The 25,422-nt window shown below is 45.6% G+C and overlaps 1 protein-coding gene across 12 annotated transcripts in view; it reads left to right on the forward strand.

The window, feature by feature from the left end:
• MAST4 (microtubule associated serine/threonine kinase family member 4) overlaps positions 1-25,422 on the forward strand; it is a 623,219-nt gene that overhangs the window by 252,817 nt on the left and 344,980 nt on the right. For 2 of the 12 annotated variants that reach the window (XM_051853678.2, XM_051853679.2), the window contains exon 1: positions 1,266-3,125. The exons of 8 other annotated variants lie outside the window; for them this stretch is intronic. In XM_051853678.2, coding sequence (XP_051709638.2) covers positions 3,087-3,125 — 39 coding nt within the window. In that variant the 5' untranslated portion in view covers positions 1,266-3,086. Of the gene's footprint in view, positions 1-1,265; positions 3,126-25,422 lie in introns of those variants that run through there. 2 more of the 12 variants (XM_070056813.1, XM_070056815.1) reach the window with 1 other exon arrangement.

Genomic DNA, 25,422 nt, shown 5'->3' on the forward strand with positions numbered 1-25,422 from the left:
TAATAAAGAGGACATGTAGTGAACTGTAGAGACAGTTTTTTAAAGTGAAACACCACAAAGCCCCCGGCTTTTGATTACAATTAATAACAAAGGCTGCCAGATTTTATTATTTGAATACATAAGTAAAAGGATTCCACGTTGAGGTTGGTACTTTGTAAATTGACTCACAATATTATGAACGTAGCCCATGAAGGTGTAAAATTGCCGGAAAAAATGAGTTTATTAATGGAAATTAGGCTGGATCCTAATTATTACCTGTGAATAGTGTCATCATTTGAAGTTTTTATTGCGTTTTAACACATGGCTTATCTTGATGAGCAAATATATCGCGAAGGGTAAATGTAGCCATTTTCCTTTTACTATTCCCTCCACTAAGCCATTATTGCTTGATGTTATTTTACAGCAGCCTTTCATTTTTGTCCCAAATGTTTTTGCCTCCGGCTGGTTTTATTTCTTTAAAATGTATGTGTATCACTTCTCAACGTGATACATTTTGACAGGTAATCGATATTTTTCATAGTAGATTTGATGGTGCAGTGGTCATAATCCTCATCTTAGACTTAGTTAGCGGTGGCATACCAAACTAGATTTTATCTCCAAATAGTCTTTTGTTGAGAAATGTACTCTCCCTCTGCAGCCCCATTCCTTTCTGTCACACCCACACCCCCAAGCACTGGCGTTGAAAAGTGCCTGGGACACGTGCAGTCTACTTCCCTGGCATGCTCATCGGCTGACTTTGTGACCATTTGTCCTCCACAAGGCTTCTGATTGTACTTCCCGCGGCCGTACTGGATTGGCCAGATAAGAGGCTTCTGGACTGTCTGCATAGTAGTTTTTCTTTTCTTTCTTTTCCCTCCTGGCTACCTGTGATCCTTATTTCAAGGGGAATGTGTTTTCCTTACTCTTCCCCCCGGGGTCCATAAGGACCTGAAGATTGGCTTTTGCTTTTAAAATGTGAGCTGCTGGGGGTCAAGGATTTTTTTTTTTTTTTTAAACTAAAATCCATCAGGATTCTTCCTGCCTCTTGGGGCAGAGAAAGGCGGCACCAAAGTTGGTAAGCACACTGATGCACTGGCCAAGGCTTGTCCCAGATGGCTGCCCACACTCAGGGCGCTTCCTGTGCTCATCTTTCAGAAGGGGAAGTGGTTGCCATTCCCTTTGTTTTCCTTGGAGACCCAGGTCTTCCCTTTGTAGGAGTCAAGTGCAGGTGAACCCAGGAAGCAGGGGGGCTGGGGGGGGGGTAGCTAGTTTCTCTGCACTTTGGAGGGTTGCCACAGACAGCAAGCCCATCGCCCTTATTCTCCGATAGCTTTTTCTTCTCATTATTCTTTTGACCTTCACTTTCAACAAACACTTATGGGTTTTAAAAATCCCTTAAAAAATGATGCTAGAATGTGTTGTACCCTTTGACTGGAGCAGTGACTAATTTTGCTCAGCCTTTTTCTTCCTTGAGAGATGGCATTCCTCCACTTACAGATGAGAACTAGAAATTCTCTGGGGCTTTCTCCCTGGAGTGGTATCAACTGAACAAGTCTAAGTGGAAAAGCCCCTTGCAGCCCCTCAGCCAGGGGTGGCGGCGCTTGACAAGGTTTCTCTCTGTTCCTCTGATGTATGCCAAGACCGTTTGGGAACGTGAAATGCCATCAATTTTCCTCAGTGGTTAGACTCATAAATCCTTGAGCTATTTTTAATGACATGATCTAATCAATTGATAGCAAGCCTAATAGTGTGTTGACAGCCTGAGAGAGACAGAAAGCCAGTGGAATAGCAGGTGAATGGAGGAACCCCCAGATACTTCCTTCCCGCTCCCCCCTGTCCCCCACAGTTGAAAATCTTTGGCTCTCTGGATTGGGGAAAATCCAGGAATGACTGATATCTTCTTTAAAAAAAAAAAAACAACATTGTGCACCTGCCTTCCTTGTCCACCTTTCCTTCAAGAACAAATTTGATGGATGGAGCGCGGGAGAGGATGTTTATTAGACGACTGGGGCTAATCCTCAGGACCAAGCGCTCTCTCAATTTAAAGGTCTTTAGAATGCACTCCGAGGAGGGATCATTTATTCTAAATTGGCAGTATTGTATTGGCAATATTGTTGCTTCTGTGCCCTGCCAGTAATGAAAACTTAATATTCATCTCTTGGTTGCTTTGAATCGAAATAAGATGAACATGAGCGGGGTAAACAAGCCGAAACAGCATGTGAAATTGCACATGATGGGAGTCTTTTTTTCTGTTTAGCTGCTGATAGATTCTAAATAGGTTAATATTCCAGTTAACGATGGCCCTTAGAATCCCACCCCCCCCCTTTTTTTTTTTACATTTTGGTCAGCTAGTAACAGAACTAAGTTATTGTCATAAGGGAAATGAAAAATCTCAGCCTTTTCCGCCTTGGGGCTGGGAAGGGACCGGCAGGTATTTATGTAAATCAAGGGCTTTCCCGGCGGGAGGTGTGGGGTGTGCCTGGGAGGGTGGCCGGTGGGGCGCCTGCGCCCGCGGTCTGAGGTTTTCAGGCATCGTGTGTGTTCTGCTACATTTCGCTTTCTTTGATGCCTTCAGAAAGGATGAGAGCGGGCGTAGCGGAGCTGCTTGGCTGGCCAGCTGTGCCCTGATTTTCCACCGCCCCAGTCCGCGGCTGCCCGTTACAGAGGCGTCTGTCACCGCCAATTCACTTAGCCACCTTGACCTGATAGTTGATTCCGCAGGGGCCGGACCCGAAGCCACGGAGGAAAGCCGTTCGCTGGTCCGCCTGCCTGCAACGCCACGGGCAGCAGCCAGCATTCTGAAGACGGTGCAAAAACGGGGACCCCGGGATTCCCCGGCGATAGCCAGCGCCTCCTCGGCCTGCCGGGGTAAATGCATTAGGTGCCGGAGCCCACTTGCTGCTCGCTCCCAGCGAACTGCAGGCGGCGGTGAGCTCTGAAGTTGCTGGAGTGAATAACTAAGTGGGACCAGCTGACTCCGGGCTCCAATCAGCTAGGGCGTGATGTAAGTGTTTAGCAGCTGCGGGGCTCTGAATTAGCGTGGCCAAGTAGAGGTAGTACAGCATGGCTAGATTGTGGTGAGAGGCTCAGAGACAGCAGAGGGGGAGATGGATGAGTCCAGCATTCTAAGACGGAGAGGGCTGCAGGTAGGAGATCTTTCCCTTCTTGCCACGTAGCCTGGTCCGCGGCCAGCCGTGGAGGATTGCCAAGTTCCCTTGTCATTCCTTTACTGGGCGTGCATATGTGCACAGTTCTTAGGATCTACTTGGCCAGCAGCTACGCTGAGTGTCTAGTTCCAGGTAGGACGTTAGCACAGGTTCAAGGAGGGAGGCTCTTTGTCCCAGACAATAGGTGGGACTTCAAGCCGGACACTTTGGCGGGGTTTGTTTTTCGGCTGGGTGTTCAAGAATAGTTTCATTGTGGCTGGCGGTGACAGCTGATGAGCCGATTTGGCGTTCGGTCAAGTGTCTGGGAAGTCGGTGGAAACCAGCAACTCCGTTCAGTTCTGAGTCCTGTGTTGGGATCCACCTCAGCCCGAGCGCATCTGTCTGATGGCCCTGCAGTTGTCTGCAGCTGCTGGGAGTTCTCCACCTGTCAATAAAAGGAAAGTTGTTGCCGGCAGCTCCATCAGAGTTCCCTGTAATTTGTTTACGTGGAGATGAGCAAAGATGTGCATCTGACGGCTTTGTTCTTTGTGCCTAAGTTTCTCTCGTGAAATGATTCTGACTTTAGCATGCAAATGAATTCCAAGTGAAAACTTGGCAAATCGGAAAACTTGGGGGAAAAAAAAAACATCTGCTTGGGGCTTTGTAAGTTTACAGAAGTCCAAAACCTTAGCGTGTTCAAAATGAGGATGTTTAATTCCTTGATAACTCTTTTTTCTATAGATAAGTGGTATTTTTGGGGGGTGTGGTGGGGTCTAATCTTTGGCCGTTGGGCTGCTACTCATTATTTTCGGAATTACAACAAAAGGTGCAGATTGCATGGCACTTTAAGAGACGCTTCCGTAACAGTCTCTTGAATCATGGATGGTCTGGCTGTCTGCTCTTTGTGCCAAGTGTCAATTAGTAATATTGATGTTATTCCTATTACCATAATGCCATACGATTGTAGGCAAACTAAAGAATTGGTTGCAGGTCAACAGAAGAGGGCTTAAAGAAGCCAGGGTTAAATGTCATCTATTGTTTCCAACCTAAGTAAACAGCCTGCGTCCCTAATGAATGTCAGTGTGGTCATTGTTTTGAATGTACAGTGCACTTAGTCACTGCTGTTCATTTCCTTTTCTTTGTTTTCATCACGTCCATAAAGTTGGGTGATCCATGGCTGCTTGTGTGTGTTCACCTCCTCTTTGGGGCCACTCGTTGAATGTGCACAGGCTGTGTGTTAGAACATGATAAACTCTCTTAAACTCCTAATAGTGCTGATTCGTCGTAAGTGGATAGCACATCTGCATTTTTTCTTTCCTTCAATTCACCTTTGATAATCTTTATGTTAGAGAATAATGTCCTTGCAGTTTTTCACTTGCGTCATATGTATATTATCCCGACTTCAGATGACATGGGTGAGACATCAGGTGTTTTTCTGAGGGCATGGGTTTCATGGGACTTTTTCATTTTAGAAATAATGGAATCATTATTTGATTATTGAAAATGGCAAACCTATGCTCTGTCTAAAAGATTTGTGACAAAATAAAGCAAGCATCATTGACTTGGTAATACATGTTAGAGTCACAGATCTTTATTATACGTAACTTACTTTTACTACACTCGCCCTACCCCATGTAATGGATGAAGAATATCTGCTTTTTGTGATGAATGAGAAAGGTCATCAGATTATGGGAAGCAGCAACGTAGAGGTGCTTAAAAGTTCGTCCTCTCCGTAGTTAACAGTTCTCCTCTGACTTAACCAAAGCAAATTTTGCTTTTAATTCCATTGTATCTGGCATTGTAAAAAAAAAAAAAATCACATGTACAGAACAGCTAAGACATTCCAGTGTAAGGAGACCATTCACAAAATGCAAAATTGAAGTGTGTGTCCATATGACAGCGACATCGCTGTAGAGTTTATAAGAGTAACGCCACCTAGTGAATTTAAGAATTCAGTTAATTTACAAATATAGCTATGTGGAACGTTTCAACGTGTAAATGAGGTGCACCTGTAGCAGTAAGGCTAGCCTGCAAAGCACACGTGTGGGTTCCTGGCTCTAACTCCGTGTTGCGAGGTAACCTTGAACAAGCCACAGAGCCTCTCCCTGTCTCTTTATTCTTCTGTAAAATGCACCGTGTGCCTGTGACTTGTGAGTGCATTGAATAAGGATCTTGGTTTAATGGACTTTTTAAAAGTGAAGGGCCATATAATATATAAACTAGCATATAGTAGATTGTCAGTAAAGATTGATGGAAAGCCAGGGATGATTTCTGGTTCTTTATAACACTCCATGTCATGCTAATGAAATGAAATGCTTACATTTTTACATCCTGCTTGCTAATTGCATTTGTCTTTCAGTTAGAACAATTATCTGTAAAGTTAGTAAATATAATTATTACGGGGGTCATTGTGACAGGCTGACATAATGACGATGAGAATCTGTGTACAGCGTAGATGCATAGTGTGTGGAAACCATCAGTTCTTTAAATAACCTGAAGCCTAGTGTTGGGATTCTGAAGCAGACACTATTCTAATTCTGTGAAATCTAATTTTACTATGACACAGTATGTGTTTAGTATAAAATAATGCAGTATGTGTTTAGAACCCATTGTTGAAATTTCAGTACCTGTACCTCTTGAAACACAGGCATACTAGTGGTGTCTTTAAAATTTGGACTTTGAAAAATTATTTTTTTTGCCATGACGTATAATTTCTCCAAGCGTGACTGCCCCGTGAAATGGCAGCACCACTGAGTTGTTCATCTTAAGTGACTGCACTTTTCCATCTTTTCTGTGGACTGTATTAATATTTCCAGTACTATTGATAGCATTTCAATCACTGCCTTAGAAATGAGAGCGAGAGAAAGAGGCCCCAGTGACGGCCACTGTTCGAATCTGGGAAACTTTTCAGATTGCGCCTCGAAATGTAGGAATGCTGACGGATGGCTGGGCTGGAGCAGACCTTGGACTTGGGGCAATTTGAATTTCTAGACAGGTCTAATTCGTCAGAGGATAACTGGCTCTTTTCAGGTCTAATATCCCTCATACGTGGATCATATATTTTAACTGTCGTGGGAAATTAATTGTTTTAGTGATTTCTGTTTGTGTGTTTCCCTTTCATTTGTTCTAATGAAAGTGGCTGAGTCCCTACTGTGGTAGACTTGAACGCTGAGTCGGCATCCGAAGGGCAGGTGCAAGTCCCTGAGCCGGGGGTGGCAGGGTGTGTGTGTGTGTGTGTGTGTGGTGGGAGGGTGGGGTGTATCCCAGAGACCCCCTTCCTCCCTTTCTTGCCATCCTCTAGGCTTTGTGCTCCTGCCTAATCAGTCCACTTCCAGACTGTCACTGGCAGCTGGAATGTGGAGAAAAATCTCCCTCCACTGACCTGTATAATACAATTAACAACAGAAACAGCTCGATGGTTATCACTTAAACTTTGGGAGTGGTGTGTCTAGGATTTCGTTTTTGCTTTGTTTGTCTTCTTTCCTCTACACCTGGCTTCATACTTCCTACCTCTTTGAAAACAACAAAAGCCGACACTGCCACGTTGGCTTGCACCTAGATTTTCCATTGGCTTTGGTCTAGAATTCAATTTTAGGAATCAGAGAAGCAGGTGGACTTGTGGGTTCTGATTGGGTGTCAAACTATCCCTGTTCTGCGTTTGAATGGATATCATTCCATGACAGCTAAGTGTTTCCTCTATGTCCCCTCTGAGGCAGTTATGAATTTACCCTTCCCCTGAAGTCCAGTAGCAGGATCCTTGGCGTGGGAGCATTGCTCTGCCCCTGTGTGTTTGAGGAGCCTGGGTGGGAATAGGGAATAAGTGTAGTTAGAGGGTAAGAACAGAAATGCGCTGATGATGCTAATTCCTCTTTGGGATGAGGTGCATTTGTTCTTCAGCAATTCCTAAAAACAGAGACTTCTTTTTTCTTTTCATAAAGATTGGTTTCTTTATTGAGTAGCTGGATTGGGAAGTAGAGTGGCCAGGATTTGACTTGGTGCTCCAATGTGAAATGCAGGTGTCTCAGGTGGTGGCTTAATCTGCTGTGCCACGATGCCCATCCTAAGACAGACTTCTTCGGGACACAAAGAATCAAGATGGAAATGGGAGTGGCCATCTGGCACAGTGGTTAAGACGCTGCTTGGGACACCCCCATCTCACGTTGGAGCATCTGGATTCGAGTCCTTGCTCTGGCTCCTGATGCCAGCTCCTTGCTAGCGTGCACCCTTGGAGGCAGCACTTGACGGCTGAAGCAGCTGGATCCCTGCCACCTATGTGGGAGACCCACCCTGGGCTCTGGGCTCCTGGTTTTAGCCTGACATACTTCTGGTTGTGGGTATTTAGGGAATGAACCACGGAATGGGAGATTTTTCTCTCTGTCTCTGGTGTCTTTTTTACTCTGTGCCTTTCAAATAAATTATTAAGAAATGATCAATGAACTTCTGATGGTTATGGGTACCTAGTTTATAAATGACTTGGGCTTGGATCTGAGTGACATTTCAATTTCTGCCTCTGTGATACGTATAATATTATAGTTTCCTGATCTGTGGGGAATGAGGGGGATATATTTTCAGAATATTCAGAAAAATTTGTATTGTGCTCTCAGAATTATTTTTCTTAGCAAACTTTGAAAAATGTTTATTTTGGGATGCAATGCTGGCATCCCATATGTGACCCATTTTGAGTCCCTGTTGCTCTACTTCCAATCCAGCTTCCTGCTAATGTGCCTGGGAAACCAGTGCAGGACGGCCCAAGTCCTTGGGCCCCTGCATCCACATGGGAGACCCAGATATTTCAGGCTCCTAACTTGAGGCTGGCCATTGCTTCCATTTGTGGACTGAACCAGTAGATAGAAGATCCCTCTCTCTCCCTGTCTCTGCCTCTCTCTCTGTAACTCTGCTTCTCAAAAAAAATTAGTAAACCTTTTATTAAAAAAGTAATCATTTTATTTGTTTGAGGGGTGGGGTGGAGAGGGAGAGAGTGCTCCCATCTCCTTGTTTACTCCCCAAATGCCTGCAACAGTAGGTGCTGGAAGCTGGCAGTTCAATGCAGGTCTCCCCTGTGAGTGTCAGGGATCCAATCACTTGAGCATCTTTTGCCTTCCAGGGTGCACAGTAGTAGGGATTGAGAACAGAGCTGGGGACTGATCTCAGGCACTCAGCCATGGGTGGCAGGAATCCCCAGTGATGTCTTAACCCTGTCCCGTGATTCCCTATTCCAGCTTGGGACTTGCAGCCTTTGTGATTTGCCCTTGTCCTACAACATCTTCTCTCTATTTTACCCAAATTCTAACTGCTTATCAGAGACCAAAGTAAATTCTAATTCTTTTATGAAATTTTCCATAGTATTGCCTTCCATTCTGAATTATACAATAGTCTATTTTATTTATTTGCATATCTAATCCTGTGGAATGATACATTTTTTAAAAAAGATTTATTTGGGGACAGCACTGTGATGTAGTAGTTTAAGCATCTGCCTGTGGCACCAGCATCCCATATGGGCACCAGTTCGAATCCTGGCTGTTCCATTTCCAATCCAGCTCCCTGCTAATGGTCTGGGAAAGCAGTAGAAGGTGGCCCAAGTACTTGGGCCCCTGCATCCTCTTAGAAAACAAAGAAGAAACTCCTGGCTCCTGGCTTCAGATTGCCCCAGCTCCAGCTGTTGTGGCCATATGGGGAATGAACCAACAGCTGAAAGACCTCCCTCTCTGTCTATAATTCTGCCTCTCAAAATAGAGTTGGGAGAGAGAAAAAGAGAGAGAGGCATCTAAAATCTGCTGGTTGACTCTCCAAATGACCCCAAAGGCCAGGGCTGGGCCAGGCCAAATCCAGGAGCTTCATTCAGGTCTCCCAGGTGGGTGCAGGGGCCCAATCACTTGGCCCATCTTCCACTGCTTTCCCAGGAGCATTAGCAGGGAGCGGGATCTGAAGTGGAGCAGCCAGGACTTGAACCAGTGCCCATATGGATGGTGGCCCAGCCCATTATGCCACAGTGCCTGCCCCTGATGCATTGTTTTACAGTTAATGAAATTATTTTAAATCATTTCACTTATGAGTGTTCTTACACCGAAAGAGAAGATCCATCAAGGATTAAAGCCATCAGGTGGCTTTAGAGCCAGATGTGTGTTCGATGGCATTGAATCACTCTGTAACTTGTGTACAGTTTCTTAACTGTTCGGAGTCTCTGCATCACACTTGTAAATGGAGATAGTAAGTGAACAGTTTCAAGACCCGAGGGGACTGTAAATCTTTTAGCACAGTTCTGGCCCATAGTCCTTACACAGTTAGCCTTAGTTCTCTCTCCTGTTAGCACCAGCAATCCTTGCCCAGTGCAATTTTAAGTTATTAGATATGGGCATCAGGCAGGGCCAGGCAATCAAAAGATGGCCTGCATGATCTGAGGAAGGGTTGTTTGAAATGTGTAGGAAGCTGTTGGGAAAGGACTTGGGCTAGAAATCACGCGTTGGGGAGCCTGTGCTGTGGCATAGCGGGTAAAGCCGCCGCCTGTGTCACTAGCATCCCATATGGTTGCTAGTTTGAGTCCTGGTTGCTCTGCTTCCAATCCAGCTCTCTGCTATGGCCTGGGAAAGCAGTGGAAGATGACTCAAGTGCTTGGGCCCCTGCACCCGTGTGGGAGACCTGGAACAATCTCCTGGCTTCGGATCAGCCCTGCTGCAGTAGTTGCAGCCATTTGGGGAGTGAACCAGTGAATGGAAGACCTCTCTCTCTCTCTCTCTCTCTCTCTCTGCCTCTCTGTAACTCTGCCTTTCAAATAAATGGATAAATCTTAAAAGCAAGCAAGCAAGCAAGCAAGCATGGGGATCCCTTTACCATCTCAATGCCTGGCAGTGTGAGTGATCCAGGAACGTGGAGACAGAAGGTACAAAGTAGTACCAGGGCTTTAGGTAAAGGGACGTGGTCAGCCATAGAGGTGCCAGGGGGATATCTAACTGTATTTTCCTGCATCCTTCTGAACTCCTGCCACGCTCTGCGTTAGTAGAAGCTAACCAGAAGCCAAAGGGCAAGGGGCCCCCGGGTATTATCAGTGCACACTGGGCTCCAGGAGCCCCCTGGTGTAAAGAGAACTGGAGGGCGAGGAGTACGGTCCATCCGGCACGGTGTGTGATGAACATGTGTTGAGTTGCCTGCTGCTATTACGTCAGCTCTCAAGGTTTAGTGCCCATCGCTGAGACCTGAGCCGAGTTGGAGCATTTGAATGGATCCAGAGCTGTTCTTTCTCTGCCACCACTGTATGGGATGACATAGCGGCTCTCCCCAGGCACTTTATCCTCGTGGGAAAATGCTGTTTGTCTCTTTTGTCTGCAGTGTCGGGAGCCCATGGCTCTCCTTCAAATCAATAATGCAGGAGGCCTGGGCTGCACATCCTGCCAGCAATCTCGATTTGCAATTGCTCTGCTCAGTAGATCAGTGGACAGGTGGCTCAGCGAAGCCCTGTGAGGGGCGTGGCCCCAGAGGCCTCTGACCTTTCTTCTCCGGGACCTGCCGGGGCCTGCCCTGCAGCAGGTGCAGTCACCGGAATGTGTCGCACCTGCACCGCCCATCTCTGCCCCAGCTTCACGTTAGGTCCTTGGCTTTTACTTTGCTCAAAGACATGACTGTCAGAAAAGATCCTTGTGCTTTCGGTGAAATTCTGCTTGAAGCTCATCCGTTCCGTTGTGCACTGTCTTATATTAGGCCCACACAATGAATTAGCATGGAGGTCAGCACTCACAAAAATCAGATAATGAGAGCTGTGTGATCTCTCTTGCTTCTTCCTTCTTTTGCCGTAGCTATTCAGAACTGGATTTCGTGCTCAGTGGCAGTAGCTTTCTAGATAAAATTAACCACTACTTCATTGCTTACTTCTTGGTTCCTTCTTTTAAGAGTGAGTTTATTGGAGCTGGCATTGTAGCATAGTAGATAAAGCCACCGCCTGTAAGGCCAACATCCACGTGGATTCTGTTTGTGTCCTGGCTGCTCCACTTCCAATCCAGTTCTCTGCTAATGACCTGGGCAAAGCAGTAGCGGATGTCCCAAGCTTGGGTCCCTGACACCCTTGTCGGAGACCTGGAAGAAGCTCCTGACCCCTGGCTTTGGCCTGGACCTGGCTGTTGTGGCTATCCAGGAAGAGAACCCATAGATGGAAGATCTCTCTTTTTCTCTTTCTCTCTCTCTTCCCCCCGCCACCTCTCTCTCTCTAACTCTTTCAAATACATAAATACATCTTGAAGGGTGAGTTTATTATATATTTTTAAAAATTTGAACTTTGAAACTGGTTTAAAATAGATGTCTCAAAATTTTTTATATAATATTGTATTTAAAGCAATGAAATTATTTAAAAGAATCAAAACAAAAGACGAAGAGACCAGCTAATCAATAAGCTGGAGAAACTATAAAAATTGAGAATTTCATGAACTTACAAAGATCAATAAGCAGGCAGGAACCAGTCATTTTATTGTTTGCACCAGAGTATAACAGTAATTAAATAGGGCGTGTGAATTCACCTGAGACATACATTTCCAAATATATTATGAAAACCAATGGCGCTTTATAAAGTGTCTTAGAAATCACGTATTTTTTCTTATAATCAGTGGAAAGCGTGAAGATTGGTGGATAATGTATGAAAGGCACAAGTTAGAGGCCAATGTTCCTATTCAAATCATGCTTTTGAGAGAGAATGAGAACTGTTGCCTAGATGGATGGGGAGAAGGCACATGCGTGGGCTTGCCGTACCCAAGGCCATCTCTTCCACTTAGGAACTGTGTACTATTGGCCAGGCTATTTAATTCCTCACCAGCGAAGTACCAGTCCTTATGTGCAGAGTTTTTTTTTTTTTTTTTTTTTTTTTTTTTTTTTTTTTTTTTTTTTTTTTTTTTTTTGACAGGCAGAGTGGACAGTGAGAGAGAGAGACAGAGTGGCGAAAGGTCTTCCTTTACCATTGGTTCACCCTCCAAAGGACACCACGGCCGGCGCGCTGCGGCCGGCGCACCGCGCTGATCCGATGGCAGGAGCCAGGTGCTTCTCCTGGTCTCCCATGGGGTGCAGGGCCCAAGCACTTGGGCCATCCTCCACTGCACTCCCGGGCCACAGCAGAGAGCTGACCTGGAAGAGGGGCAACCGGGACAGAATCCGGCGCCCTGACCAGGACTAGAACCCGGTGTGCCGGCGCCGCAAGGCGGAGGATTAGCCTAGTGAGCCACGGCACCGGCCATGCAGAGTTGTTGAGAATGAATTAAAATGAAGAATACAAGCCTGAATATTACCCATTCATTGGGAACCTATTTTCTTTTTCTTCAGCATTACCATCTAAAACAACAAGATGAAAATGCACTAAAGTGTATCTTGGTGGGGTCACAAAATTTGTTTTTCTTCAAACCATTCTCCAGGAAGCACGTATTGCTTTATAATCAGTCAAAAAAAGTGGGGATTGGGACCTGTCTTTAGGACACTTTCTTTAAAAAATTTATTTATTTATTTACTTGAGTGGCAGAGAGACGGAAATGTCCCATATGCAGGTTAAGTCCCCAAACACCCACGACAGCCAGCACCGAGCCAAGCTGAAGCCAGAAGAGAGAAAAGCAGTGGCAGCAGCCCAAGTACTTGAGTCACCACGCGCTGCCTTTCAGGGTATATGTTGGCAGGAAGCTGGCGTCTGAAGCAGAGCCAGGACTCGAACCCCTCACTCTCCTGTGGGACCTAGGTGTCCCAGTAGAGTCTTCACAGCAGTGTCTAAAACACTGTGCCCGTGCCCAGTGCCTGCTCCCAGTGAAAGGTACTTGAAGACTGAGTTTTGTGCAATTTTTGGAGTTGAGACATGTAAATTGAGTCTAAATTGATGCGTGTCTCCACATCTTAGGAAAGTGGTTCACTTGTTTGTGATCAGTTTACATCAGTTCAGTGAGTATCTCTCAGTGGCAATGGGTTGAGCTACGGTTGACTCTCAGCTCTCCTAGGGAACGAAGTGTCCACCTACTCCCCAAGCCGTAGGGGGTGTACAAGTTCTTTATCCCAAAAGTAAGAGCTTTGGCATCCTTTCTTCCAGCAAAACCTGGGATTTTATGTATTTTTAAAAATGTAATGGAGGGGCCAGCGCTGTGGAGTAGTGGTCTAAGCCCTGGCCTGTGGTGCTGGCATCCTTTATGGGTGCCTGTTCATGTCCTGGCTGCTCTTCTTCCAATTCAGCTCTCTGCTGTGGCCTGGGAAAGCAGTAGAAGATGGCCTAAGTGCTTGGTCCCTGCACCTGAGTGGGAGACCCGGAAGAAGCTCCTGGCTCCTGGCTTTGTGTCAGCCCAGCTACAGCCATTGCGGCCATCTTGGGAGTGAACCAGCAGATGGAAGACCTCTCTCTGTCTGTATCTCTACCTCTCAAATAAATAAATAAATCTTAAAAAAAAAATGTAATGGAGAGGATAGTGGAGGTAGTCATGCATTTGTTTCCTGAGTTCCTAAATAACAGTAATGATAGTACTGTGCACCCAAACCATTAACCAACCCATTTTGGGGGGAGGGATATTACAGTGGGTGTGCCTGGAGGCAGCTCTACACAATTACCCCAAAAAGATGCATTCCAAAAATTGCTGGAAGCCACCTGAGGGGCCTGGTGGGCCGGTTGCTCTGCCCCTTGAAGCACACTCCTAATGCAGCCATGGCAAATGCCTGTGGATCACAATGGAGCTCCTCCACCCTTAGCTACTCTTAAGGTTCATGTTTGTGCTCTCAACGCCTTGGGTATTTTACTTATACTTTGAAGGCTGTGCTTTGGGGTCAGGCAGTCAACTGTGGGATCCTATACTTTGCCTTTCTTCTACCAAATGTTGACTAATGATAACAATAGTAATAATAATACGTATATTGAACAGGCATGTGCCAGGGGACGCTTTGTTATGTCCTAGACACAGACTATTGTACCTTTCCCCCAGGCTTTCGCGGTACCAGACTGAGTGGACTATGCCCCTAACTTGTGAGAGATTTGCAGTACAGGGAGTAGGAGGAGATGGGCAGAAGCTTCTAAGGCTGTGAGGGCTGCTTTAGCTGCCTGTCACAGCATAGGGGGCCTGCGGGTGGTGTGCAGCTCCGCAGAAGCAGGTCGGGAGGGTTTGTCGGAGGGAGGATGTTCCCACCAGGTGCTGAGGGTGAACAGGCTCAGTTGAGGAAAGACTGACATCCCAGACGGGGAGACAGCAGCGTGTGCAAGGCGTGGTGGTTACACAGGGTGCACCCTTTCTCAAGGGGTTAAACCCAGCACCAGTGTGAAGCGAGAACTGGTGAGCAGAGGCCCAGCAGTGATGCCACGAGGAGGGATTGGGTCTCAATAGTCCAACAAGAGGAAGCTGTCCACAGATGATAAGCAGGACATAGAAACATCTTCCCGTCAACTGTAGGACAGCCAGTGTCTAATGAAGAGCGCTTGGAAAGAGGTGGAAGAGCAGGAGCAGGATGCACAGCTGGGAAGTCAGACATGGGAGGTGAGAGACACCGCTGGGGCTGAGATGTTGACAGCAGAAGCAGAGGAAAAGCCACCAAGGGTAGCGTTGAGGATGTGGTCACTTTTTGTTGATTTGGAGAAGAGAGCAGAACGAAGCTGGAGGTGACCCCCAGATCCCAGGAGTTAATGACTAGACACACAAAAGGAGCAAGGTGTAAAAGCAATTTGGATGGTGAAGGATGCTTAGTTGCTGCTATAAGTCTTGGGATGGAAGCATCTTTGGCACTGGGGCTTGGTAAGCAGCTGTAGTTTGGGGCTTTCAAAGAGAAGCCAAGCTGGGTTAGAGAATCTGAAGTCATTGGCTCTAATAATTAGTTGGAACTGACTAGGAACCAGAGAGAACACAATTTTTCCCAGACTCATGGGTTTCCATTAGAATGATTTTTAAAAATTATACCATAATATGTATTTTAACGGTTTTGTAGGAATGGTTAAAATTGCACAGTGATTTGATGGTTTAGTGTCAGGCCTTGAAAATAACGTGCTCAATTTTGAAGAAGTGTATTTCTTTTTCAAATTGCTTCCAACTTTGACAACTTGCCTGCAAGGCCCATTCTAATACAATTTTGCAAAGGCAGAATGAAACATCTCGGAGTGGAGGCGATAATACGGAAAGCAATTCATTCTGAAATGAAGATGATGAGGTTGCTACCATACTGCTTGAAACAGTGAGTGAATCTTAAACCTGAGTGAGATTACCTTGAATTCAGCCAAGATTTTTGTTCCATTTGAATGGAGTATCTATAATTGCAGATAGTGGGTGCAACTAAGAAAGCTACACGGCATGTACAGTTTTATCAGCTCTCTGCCACTCTGTCTTCAGTTTCTTTGTGCATAGATGTGTGTGTATGCAGAGCCATTATAACATATTGATAATAAGAAAAAAATGGAACCTGTCTCTCTCTCTCTCTCTTTTGTTTTGGCAACAAATGAGAATGCAAGCTTAATTTCATTTCATTGCTTTCCCTCTGAGTTCCTGCCTGATCGTTGAGTATGTTGAGAACTTGCAATCTTCAGTGAAGTTGTACAGAATTAGAGGTAGAATCTGTTAAAATGAGCTCAAAATGATTGTAGGAAACAGTAAGTATTTTCTAATGCTGTTTTTAAGCTTGGTGTGCAAAGTTAAAAGCTAGGTCTGGAAATATTTAGTATGATTTTTATCACAATATTTGTGATGATGAGGTTAGTTTCATGTTGTCTAATGACCGATTCTCTCACCTTGTGGAGATAAAGTTGAATAAGTGCCATTTATTGGACTATGTAATTATACTTTCCCATTAAAATTTTACTCCAAATATAAACTAAGCTTACGGTTATTTTCTATTATTTGTTTAGCAAGCCAACTCAGAGATATTATGGTGAGTACAAGTCAAATTTGGATAGTCTGGTAGAGTCATTTATTCTTGTTTTTCACTCCCCTTTAATAGAAATTTATAGTCGCTGCCTTGGCCCAGCCTCATGTCCTCACACTGGCCAAAGGGCACTGCCCCCCGACTCCCACCCCACGCGCTTCCCACTTGATGTTGGTCTCAGCTTTGAGCCATTCACTGGCCAATGAGCTGTTAGTGGATGAGTCGAGAGTGGAGGCTTAAATTGAGCTTGTGCGCTTTCTCAAAGTCTGGAGGTTTGGTGACTGACCTTGAGAGCATGCTCAAGGTAGCACTGCCCCATGAGTCTTGGACCCAGCACAAACTCCTGGGCAGCTGACCTGTGTAACCTGCAGTCTGGAATCAAGACCAACAGACTCATAGTCTACTGCACAGCTGCAAATGGAGGCGTAAGTGTTTACAGTTGTAAGCAACTGCATCTGGTCAGGGGTTGTTGCTCGGCCTTGTGATGTCAGTGACGACTAAAGGAGGCCAAGCTAATGCTGTGGATCTGATATCTATTAGACTCTTGTCTGAGTGTTGATGCACCAAGTCCTGGCTTTATTTTCTGGGACATGCTTCTTTCTTCTTCTTTTAAGATTTACTTATTTTGAAAGAGCTAGAGAGGGTGAGACAGAGAGAGGTGTCTTCCATCCTCAGATTCACTCCCCACATGGCTGCAACAGCCAATCCTGGGCCAGGCTGAAGCCAGGAGCTTCATCTGGGTCTCCCATTGGGTGGTAGGGGCACAAACACTTGGGCCATCTTCTACTGCTTTTCTCAGGTCATTAGCAGGGAGCTGGATAGGAAATGGAGCAGCCACACCATGAGCCAGGGCCCATGTAGGATTCTGGGATTGCAGGTGGTGGCTTTACCTGCTACCCTACAATACCAGCCCCATGCTTCTCTGTTCTAAATGTTAGTGCTGTCATCAGTTAGATGTATACATGCCTCCAAGAAATGTTATGAAAATAAGCCAGTTGTACCTGAGTGGCGTTACAGAGCTAGTAAAAACTTTGCAAGTTCCTACTAAGTTGTAACTGCAGGTGTGCCTGAAGACAGCTGAGCCTTCCTCCTCCCCTCTGCTCCCCCGAAGTCATGTGGCCTTGCCACTTCCTAGCTGTGTGACTGGGGCACAGAGTTCCAAATGATCTGAGGCTTAGTTTTCCTTTTCTGTAATATGAGGACACTAGCATTTACTTGGCAGGATTATTAACGTGACTACTAAATGTAGACAGATAACTGTCTAACTTTGTGGTGCTATTAAAAAATGACAGAGGGCCTGGCGCCATGTGGCACAGCAGGTTAATTCACTGCCTGTAGCACCACCATTCTCTGTGTGCACCAGTTCCAGTCCTGGCTGCTCAACTTCTAATCCAGCTCCCTGCTAATGCTCCTGGGAAGGCAGCAGGACATAGTGCAAGTGCTGGGGCCTCTGTCCCCATGTGGGAGACCCAGATGAAGCTCCTGACTTTGGCCTGGTGCAGCACTGACTGTCGGAGCCATTTGGAGAGTGAACCAGTGGATGGAAGACACACATACACAAACACTCGCTCTCCCTCCCCCTCTCCCTCTCTGTAACTCTGCCTTTCAAATAAATAAATAAATCTTTTTACAAATGGTAGGAACTGGTGGTTTCCAGAGCAAACATTTGTTTCTCACATGCATGGAAGCTGCGAGTTCAAGATCAAGGTGCCGGCAGGTTCAATCTGGGGGGAACTCCCTTCCTGGTCTGCAGATGGCTGCACCCTACTAGAGGAGATTGGAGGCCTCTTCCACTTTTTTTTTTTTTTGTAAAGATAACTACAATCCCAGAAACCTTTTACTTAAGGAATACAAACTTCGTGCATTTCTTAAGTACAACTTAAGAACACAGTGATTCTTCCCACCATACCTCCCTCCCGCCCACACTCCCACCCCTCCTCCTCCTCCCTCTCCTAGTTCCATTCTTATTTTTACTAAGATCTATTTTCAATTAACTCTACTCGCATACGATTTACTCTGTACTAAGAGTTCAACAAATAGTATGGGGAAAAAAAACCCACAAAACTCTTCCTCAACAGTGGAGATGAGGGCTGTTCAAAGTCATTGCATTGCCAAGTGCCAATTTCATGAGGGCCCTACCTGCGAGACTCAGTTGACCCCACGTGCCTCCCCAAGGCCCTGTATGTAAATCCTTACACTTTGGAAATTAGGGCTTCAGCATACAACTTCTGTGGGAATGCAGACATTCAGACCGCAGCACCAACCACGGCCAGACGCAGGACTGCTTAGTAAGAGTGACAGTATCATCATCTTCACTCTCCATATATCCTTTTATTCCTCCATTCATTCGTTTTTAAAAGTTCAGCATTTTCCTAGCTCTTGAGTGCCTACTGTGAGCCAGGAACATTTTGCATTCTTGACTTCTGTTTCCTGCAATCCCTGCTTTTATAAAAAGAAAAGAACAAAGACTCTGGCAGACAGGAAAGGAAAGAACAAAAGTGCTGCAATTGCAAAGGCAGATGTTGGTAAGGTCCTTCAAGCGTGTAGTACTTGTAGATGAACTATGCTTGTGCTTCTGTGTGTGCATTCGAAAAGGAACTCCTATGGCTTACGGGGCCTTCTAAGGGGGACTCACCCTCTTACCTGCTGGAAAAGTGTTCTGATATACTGACTTACCTCCTGATTTTGTGTGTTCTTCCCCTTTTTATAATTCTGTTGTGATTGCCTTGGCTGTTTCCTTTCCACATGTATTTTCACTGACCGCATCAGCCGCCGGCTGCCCATATTGTACGCTTCCGCTCCGAATTTGTTCCGTAGAAAATCTGTGTCCTGAACATACTTGCTTTGAAATTATTTTGATGTGTATCAGCTGGAGTAGGTTTTGAGCTCCTGGATATTAACTTCTGAATGCCACTTTCTCTAGAAGCTAATTGACTGATCTGGGGTGGAGGCAAGATGAGAGTCTATACATTTGACCAATTTCACAGAGCTTACCTTGCAAGCTATTGAAATGCAAATACGGATTAGCTTAGACTCCCAAGAACTCACACATTCAGTTCTTTGTTTTCTTCTGGAAAATAAGCATTCAAAATTCATGCACATTCTATTATTCATGTGCTTTTTATTTAGGTTCCGCTTGTAGGTCTGTATAAATCTTATCACCATTATTTAAAATTTCATGAATGAAACTTTGTATCTCTAACACCGTACTAGCCTAGACAACTTTAACCAATCAAAACGATTTTAAATGCAGTGCTTAAGTGAGCTCTAGTTTGTGTCTAAGTGTATGCATTTACATATGCACCTATTATATCATTGCATTATTAATGGTTGTCTTTATGTAGAAAATGGGTAAGCATTCAAAACAACAGTATGTTATTTGGCCTCAGAAAAACCTGAATATTTCTTTTGTGATTCTTGAAAGGCTTTCGTGAGATAGAGCACTGATGTCACAACACATTCTTTGTTTGATAGTTGTCAGGTTAGTGGTGGTGAGAGGCAACACTCTCTCCTGTGCTGTCCGTTCACTTGTATTTTCAAGTCATCCACCAGTTTCCACTTGTCGCATACTTTAAGAAGAATGCTGTGTGTCCACAAGTCAGTTCTCTGGCATTGGGTCTGCCCCACGAGTTAACCTTCTTGGAATGCTTAACACCTTCAAGAATCCTTTTCTTTCTGAGTGGTGGTCACTTCATCCCTTACAGAAGGGACAAGGATTTTCTTAATCAGATCAGAGACGCCCTCGCCCAGTCTCTAGCCTCATGCCTGGTGGTGCAGGTGGGCAGGAGAGTCCTTGATAGGGGATGAGGTGGACTCCTGGCATCAGGCTTGGGAAGAGGCATGTAGACGTAGGTGGCATTCTGTGTTAAGCCTGTGTCTGCGTGAAGGAGTGATGGAGATGGTCTGAATGAAGCCGTCTCTTTCTGGGAGTCATTTCCATGGGGATGCCGAGTTTTCTTTGGGTTTACGAAGGTTTTACCAGTTCCAGGAAAGCACTTGTGGGGATTTTTGATGCACTTGCACAGTTGGCTGTGGCTGGATCCTCCTCCTTCCATGGCTGAGTCGTCGTAGTTTGCAGTCCGTCTCCACGCTGCTCAAAGTGGACGTGCTGGCGTGGACTGTGGTGGTGCAAGGGGCTGCATCGTTTCCTGCCTCTCACACTAGGAGGGTGTCTTTCGCTGTAGCGGTCCTTCCTGTCATTGTCAGATGCTTTCCTTAAGTTGTTCTCAACTGAAAACTGGTGTGAGGTCTGGCATTCATCCCCAACAGCTGCTTCCAGTCAGTCGTGTGTGTGTGTGTGTGTGTGTGTGTGTGTGTGTGTTCAGTGGGGCTGGGTAAGGGCTGTTGACGTCTGCTTTCCATAATTTTCCTATCCCACTGGGCTGTCTCAGTTAGGGACTTCTCTGATTTCTTAAATCTTCAGACACAAACACACTTACTTAATGTTTGTTCCATCTTCTATTAAAATAGCGATTGTTTTGGATGCCGTGTAAGAATGCTGGTTATATTTGATTGATATATATTGATATCCTTGGATTTTGTGTCTCTTTTCGGAAAATAATGATTGGCTACATTGTTCCTAACACCTTCCTATCTTCTTGGTGTTCACTTGTGCTCAGCGGGATCATCACTGGCTGGTCCCATGAGAGCCTCCATTCACTCCCCCAACATATATGTGTTGTGCATTTATGCTTGGCCAGACCAGGTGTATGAGGACAAACAAGACTCAATTCTCATCATCTTCTGGGAGCTTATGTTCAGAAGGAGGGAAAGTAGGTTGGTAGCTCGATAATTAGTGCTCTGATGGTTAGTCTGCTACGCAGTAAGTACTCCATAAACAGATGGATTTGTGAGTATATAGGATGCCAAGAGAGAACCCAAGAGGATGTTGTCTCGTAGCTAGTCGTCAGAAGCATAATGTCAGGGGTGGAGGTTGGCAAATGGATTTCTGTTCTGTTCATATCAAGTTTTTGTCCTGGAAAATTCAAAGTGCGACGCCCAGTAGACAAGGAAGATATATCTGAGCTTGGAGAAGTGAGGGCAACAGATCGAGATTTCAGCGGCTTTATCACGTGAGTGCTAAGTGAAGCCATGGGAGGGCTGAGGTGGCCTGTGACTATGTGTGAGGCAGGAGAGGAAGGTGGGCCTAGAAAGCAGCCTGGATCCATTAGGAGCGATTTTGAAGGCCTAATGAAGAAATAAACAAGGGAGGCATTCACTTCCGCCACAGTATGTGTTGGGTCCACCTCTGTGCTGGGACTTCAAGGACGCTCTGGAGGGCCGTCGTGGTCGTAATCATTAACCTGACATTTGCTGAGCTTCTCAGAGCCAGGCACTGCTCTCCACGCCTTATGTGAGTCAATCTGTTTAATTTCTACAGCGACACCTTGGGAGAGGGACTGGTACCCTCAGTTTTCAGGCAGAAAACAGCAGTTTCCCAATATTTAACTGACTCATGGAATAGGAAACCGTGGAGCCTGGTGCAAACCCAGGTGTTTTGGTCACACTCCTAAAGTCTTGAGCTTTGTTATTGTTTTTGTTTGTTTGTTTGGCCTTTTGGAGGTGGGCAAGACAGGTGACCCAAATGGGGAGGGTCCCCTCTTTTTGATAAGTTCACCAGCAGTTGGAGCAGGATAGCATGGAAGCTCACAGATAGTGTGAGACGGTGTCTGAGTGGAAGGTGAGAGCTGGCTAGAAACGTAATAATGAGTCCACTCCTCCCAGCGTCCCCGATGGCCTGGAGCAACTAAAGCTGGGCTGTGGTTCTTCAACTGTAGACTTAGTTACAGCACCAGAAAATGGAGTAGAACTAAATACTGCAGATTAAAGGCTAGAAAGTTGATCTGGTGGCCATGACTGCTGAATCTTCTTGCTGGTGGGGACTCCCTCAATTCCTGAAGGAGTGCAGGGCATCACAGAGAGAGACAGGATGCCTATACCCTAGCTCAGGGGTTAGGGCCCCGCCCTTATGGCCTCATTTAACCATAATTACCTCCCAAAGGGCTCACTTGCAAATATCATAGTCATATTGAGTTTCCACCCTCCTAATTTCCCATAGTGAGGATTAGATTTCAACATGAGGGCATTCAAACCAGATAGGCTATTTTATTCATGAAAGGCAGAATGAAATAAGTAACGCCCATTGTTGCTGGGAGGCAGACCATCCTGGTCTATGGAAATACACCTGGCTTGTTGCTAATTAATGACTTGCGTCCTAGAAATGATAGCCCTGATCCACAATGGTAAATTGTAAGTTATATAATTGTGTTAGAAGAGGTATCTTATGATTTAGAATTTCTGGAACATTCTCTTGTTAACTCAGTGAGTTCTTTTTTTTTTTTTTTTAATTTTTGACAGGCAGAGTGGACAGTGAGAGAAAGAGACAGAGAGAAAGGGCTTCCTTTTTGCTGTTGGTTCACCTTCCAATGGCCGCTGCGCTGATCTGATGGCAGGAGCCAGGTGCTTCTCCTGGTCTCCCATGGGGTGCAGGGCCCAAGCACTTGGGCCATCCTCCACTGCACTCCCGGGCCACAGCAGAGAGCTGGCCTGGAAGAGGGGCAACCGGGACAGAATCCGGCGCCCTGACCGGGACTGGAACCCGGTGTGCCAGCGCCGCTAGGCGGAGGATTAGCCTAGTGAGCCGTGGCACCGGCCCAGGGAGTTCTTTTTTAGATAACATTTTTTATTTTACATTATGGTCAAAGGCTTAATGCTTCTGGAACATTCTCTGGAATACTGAAAGGATTTCATAAATGAATTGGTATATGCAGAGTCATGCTCGTAAACAAGGAAAACAATAAGGCAAAAAAAGAAAGATTTAAAATTTTAGTTGCTTTTTAAGTTAATTTCAGTTCTTGGAAGATAGGGTGAAAGATATGCAAAGGGCTCCTGGAGATCAAATTGTGTCTAGGAACATTTACTAATTTTATTATGGAAAAATATTTTGAGATAGAACATGATGAACCAAATTGAGATTTTATTGCATTAGAAGACAAGGTTCCCTGGTTCTGAATATTCCCTGGCTCTCATTCCCCCTCTATTACCCTCTGTTGAGCTCTTTAATTCCATTGGGAAATTCCATTGCTGCTGCTTCTTGGATGTCAGTTTGGAGGTATGGTGGCTTGAAGCTACTTTGGGAAGGCAGCTTGCTTGAGGAAGATGGCAGTGCCTTGAAAAGTAGGGCCAGGAGATGGAAAGAAACAAGACCCTCAAAGACAATGTAAGGCTCCTGGATCAAACCATGCCTGAAGCAAGACCTCTCACTGGGGACCTGCATTGTGGTGCAGAGGTTAAGTGGTCACCTGTGACCCTGGCATCCCACATCAGGAGCTCCAGGTTGAGTCTCAGCTGCTCTGCCTCTGAACCACCTGCCTGCTAATGCTCCTGAGAAGGAAGTGGAGTGTGGCAGGTACTTGGGTTCCTGCCCAGGAGGGCACCTGGATTTTCTGGCTCCTGGCTTCAGCAGGGACCAGTCCTGACTGTTGCAGCCACTTGGAGAGTGAACCAACAGATGGAGGGTCGGTCTCTATCCCCCACCGCCCGTGTCACCCTGCCTTTCAAATAAATAAAACAAATCTTTTTATTAAAAAAACAAAATTTCTCACTAAACTTGTCAGTTACACCAGTGGGTAGATCTTTTATACTGTTTAATTCACTGCAAAGTAGGTGTTTTTGTTATTTGAAACAGCAAACATCCTCACTGTTTTATCTTTTAATTTAGGTATTATCTAATATTGGGATTTTCGTTTTTGACTATTTAGGAGTTTTTATTTTATTGTCACGAAAAATGTAGTATCAACCTCCCCCCAAAACTTGCTTTATTTTTTCTACAAAGACCTGTTACTTTTATTATATTGTAGTATCAATCTGTTTTTTGAAGAATATTTTATTTATTAATAGATTCAAACAGACACCAAAAACGAGAAGGTAATACTTAAGAAATGCAAATTTATTTCAGTGACATTTGTCATAAACATACTACCATTTTTTTCTCCTTGGGAGGACTGGCACATTTGCACTGTAGCTCTGCTCAGCCTTTAAAGGCAGGCCGATGTTCTTGTTTGCTCAGTGAGTAATGAATTACTAGGCATGGCTTCACCAGTTAGCCCAAGTCGCTATCATCTTGAACCTAACTGATTTGACAGTGATGAATCGCTGCTGCGTGAATTCGGCGGAAAGTTGTAGGTCATTAGTGCCTTTGATCACGTCTGCTCTAAGTCCCCATTCTCTGGCGTTCTCAGGTGCAGTGGAACGAGGCTCGGGCTGTGTGGGACAAGAACTCCTGCCTGGTGACCTTGAAAAGTTCCCCATGGCTTGTCCTCTGTTTCTTTCCTGTTTTCCTCTTCTCTCTGAAACCTGCTCCGCCTGGGGTTTGCTGTGCTTGTGACGGAAGATCCAGTTGCCAAACCACCTGTGTGAAGGTGCTACAGGAAACTCACAAAAAATGGCATTAAAAGATCAGTTTGTTTTAGCACAAAGCCTTTTGAAATCCGTGCACACATGGACTCTTCTGAAAGTTCATAGAAGATGGGTCTCATGGAAGCACTACACACAGATTTCAAACATTTTTGCACTAAAACAAACTTATCTTTTAATTACATTTTCCATGAACTTATTTTTTTTTTAAAGTTCATTTTATCCATTTGAAAGGTGGAATGACAGAGAGAAGGAGAGACAGGGAGAAAGAGATCTTCCAGCTGCTGGTTCACTTCCCAAATGGCCACAACAGCCCAGAGCTGGGCCAGGCAGAAGCCAGGAGCCAGGAGCTCCACCCAGGTCTCCCACAGGAGTTGCAGAAGCCCAAGCACTTGGGTCATCTGCTACTGCCTTCTCAGGAGCCTTAAAAGGGAGCTGGATCGGAGGTGGAGCAGCTGGGATTAGCTGTGTTAGGTGCAATGACTTAACTCCCTGTGCCACCATGCCAGCCCCTAGACATGTTACAATTTTCCTCTATTTGAAATGCAGACAGAGAGACCTTCCATCCACTCGTTTATCCCCCAGATGCCTGTAACAGCCAGAGCTGCATCAGGCTGAAGCTGGAATCCTAGACCTCAATCTGGATCACCCATGTGGATGGCAGGGGCCCAACTACATGAGCCGTTGTCTGCTCCCTCCGAGGGTGGACATTAGTGGAAGCTGAGGTTGGAAGCAGAGCTGGGACTTGAACCCAGGGATTCTGATTCAGGTGACAAACGGGTGCCACATGTCCGTGAACATGTGCATGCGCCCTCTGTGTGTGTCGCCCAGCACCTGCGCACACGGTGCAGTCGCACGGCTGGTGTGCTTGTGTTGGAAAACCAGGTCAACCATGTGCTGAGACTGCGTCCTAGGCCGCCCTCCCCAGCGTCACGCTCTTCCATCATCAGCTGATGTGGTGGGATTTGCTTGAGGGCTGGAGCCTTTTCCAATAGGAAACCTGTTGGACTTGGGGAAATAATTTCTCACACAGTCCTGTTTGCAGATA

This window comes from Oryctolagus cuniculus, chromosome 14, assembly GCF_964237555.1.
Source record: "Oryctolagus cuniculus chromosome 14, mOryCun1.1, whole genome shotgun sequence".
Classification (NCBI taxonomy): Eukaryota; Metazoa; Chordata; class Mammalia; order Lagomorpha; family Leporidae; genus Oryctolagus; species Oryctolagus cuniculus.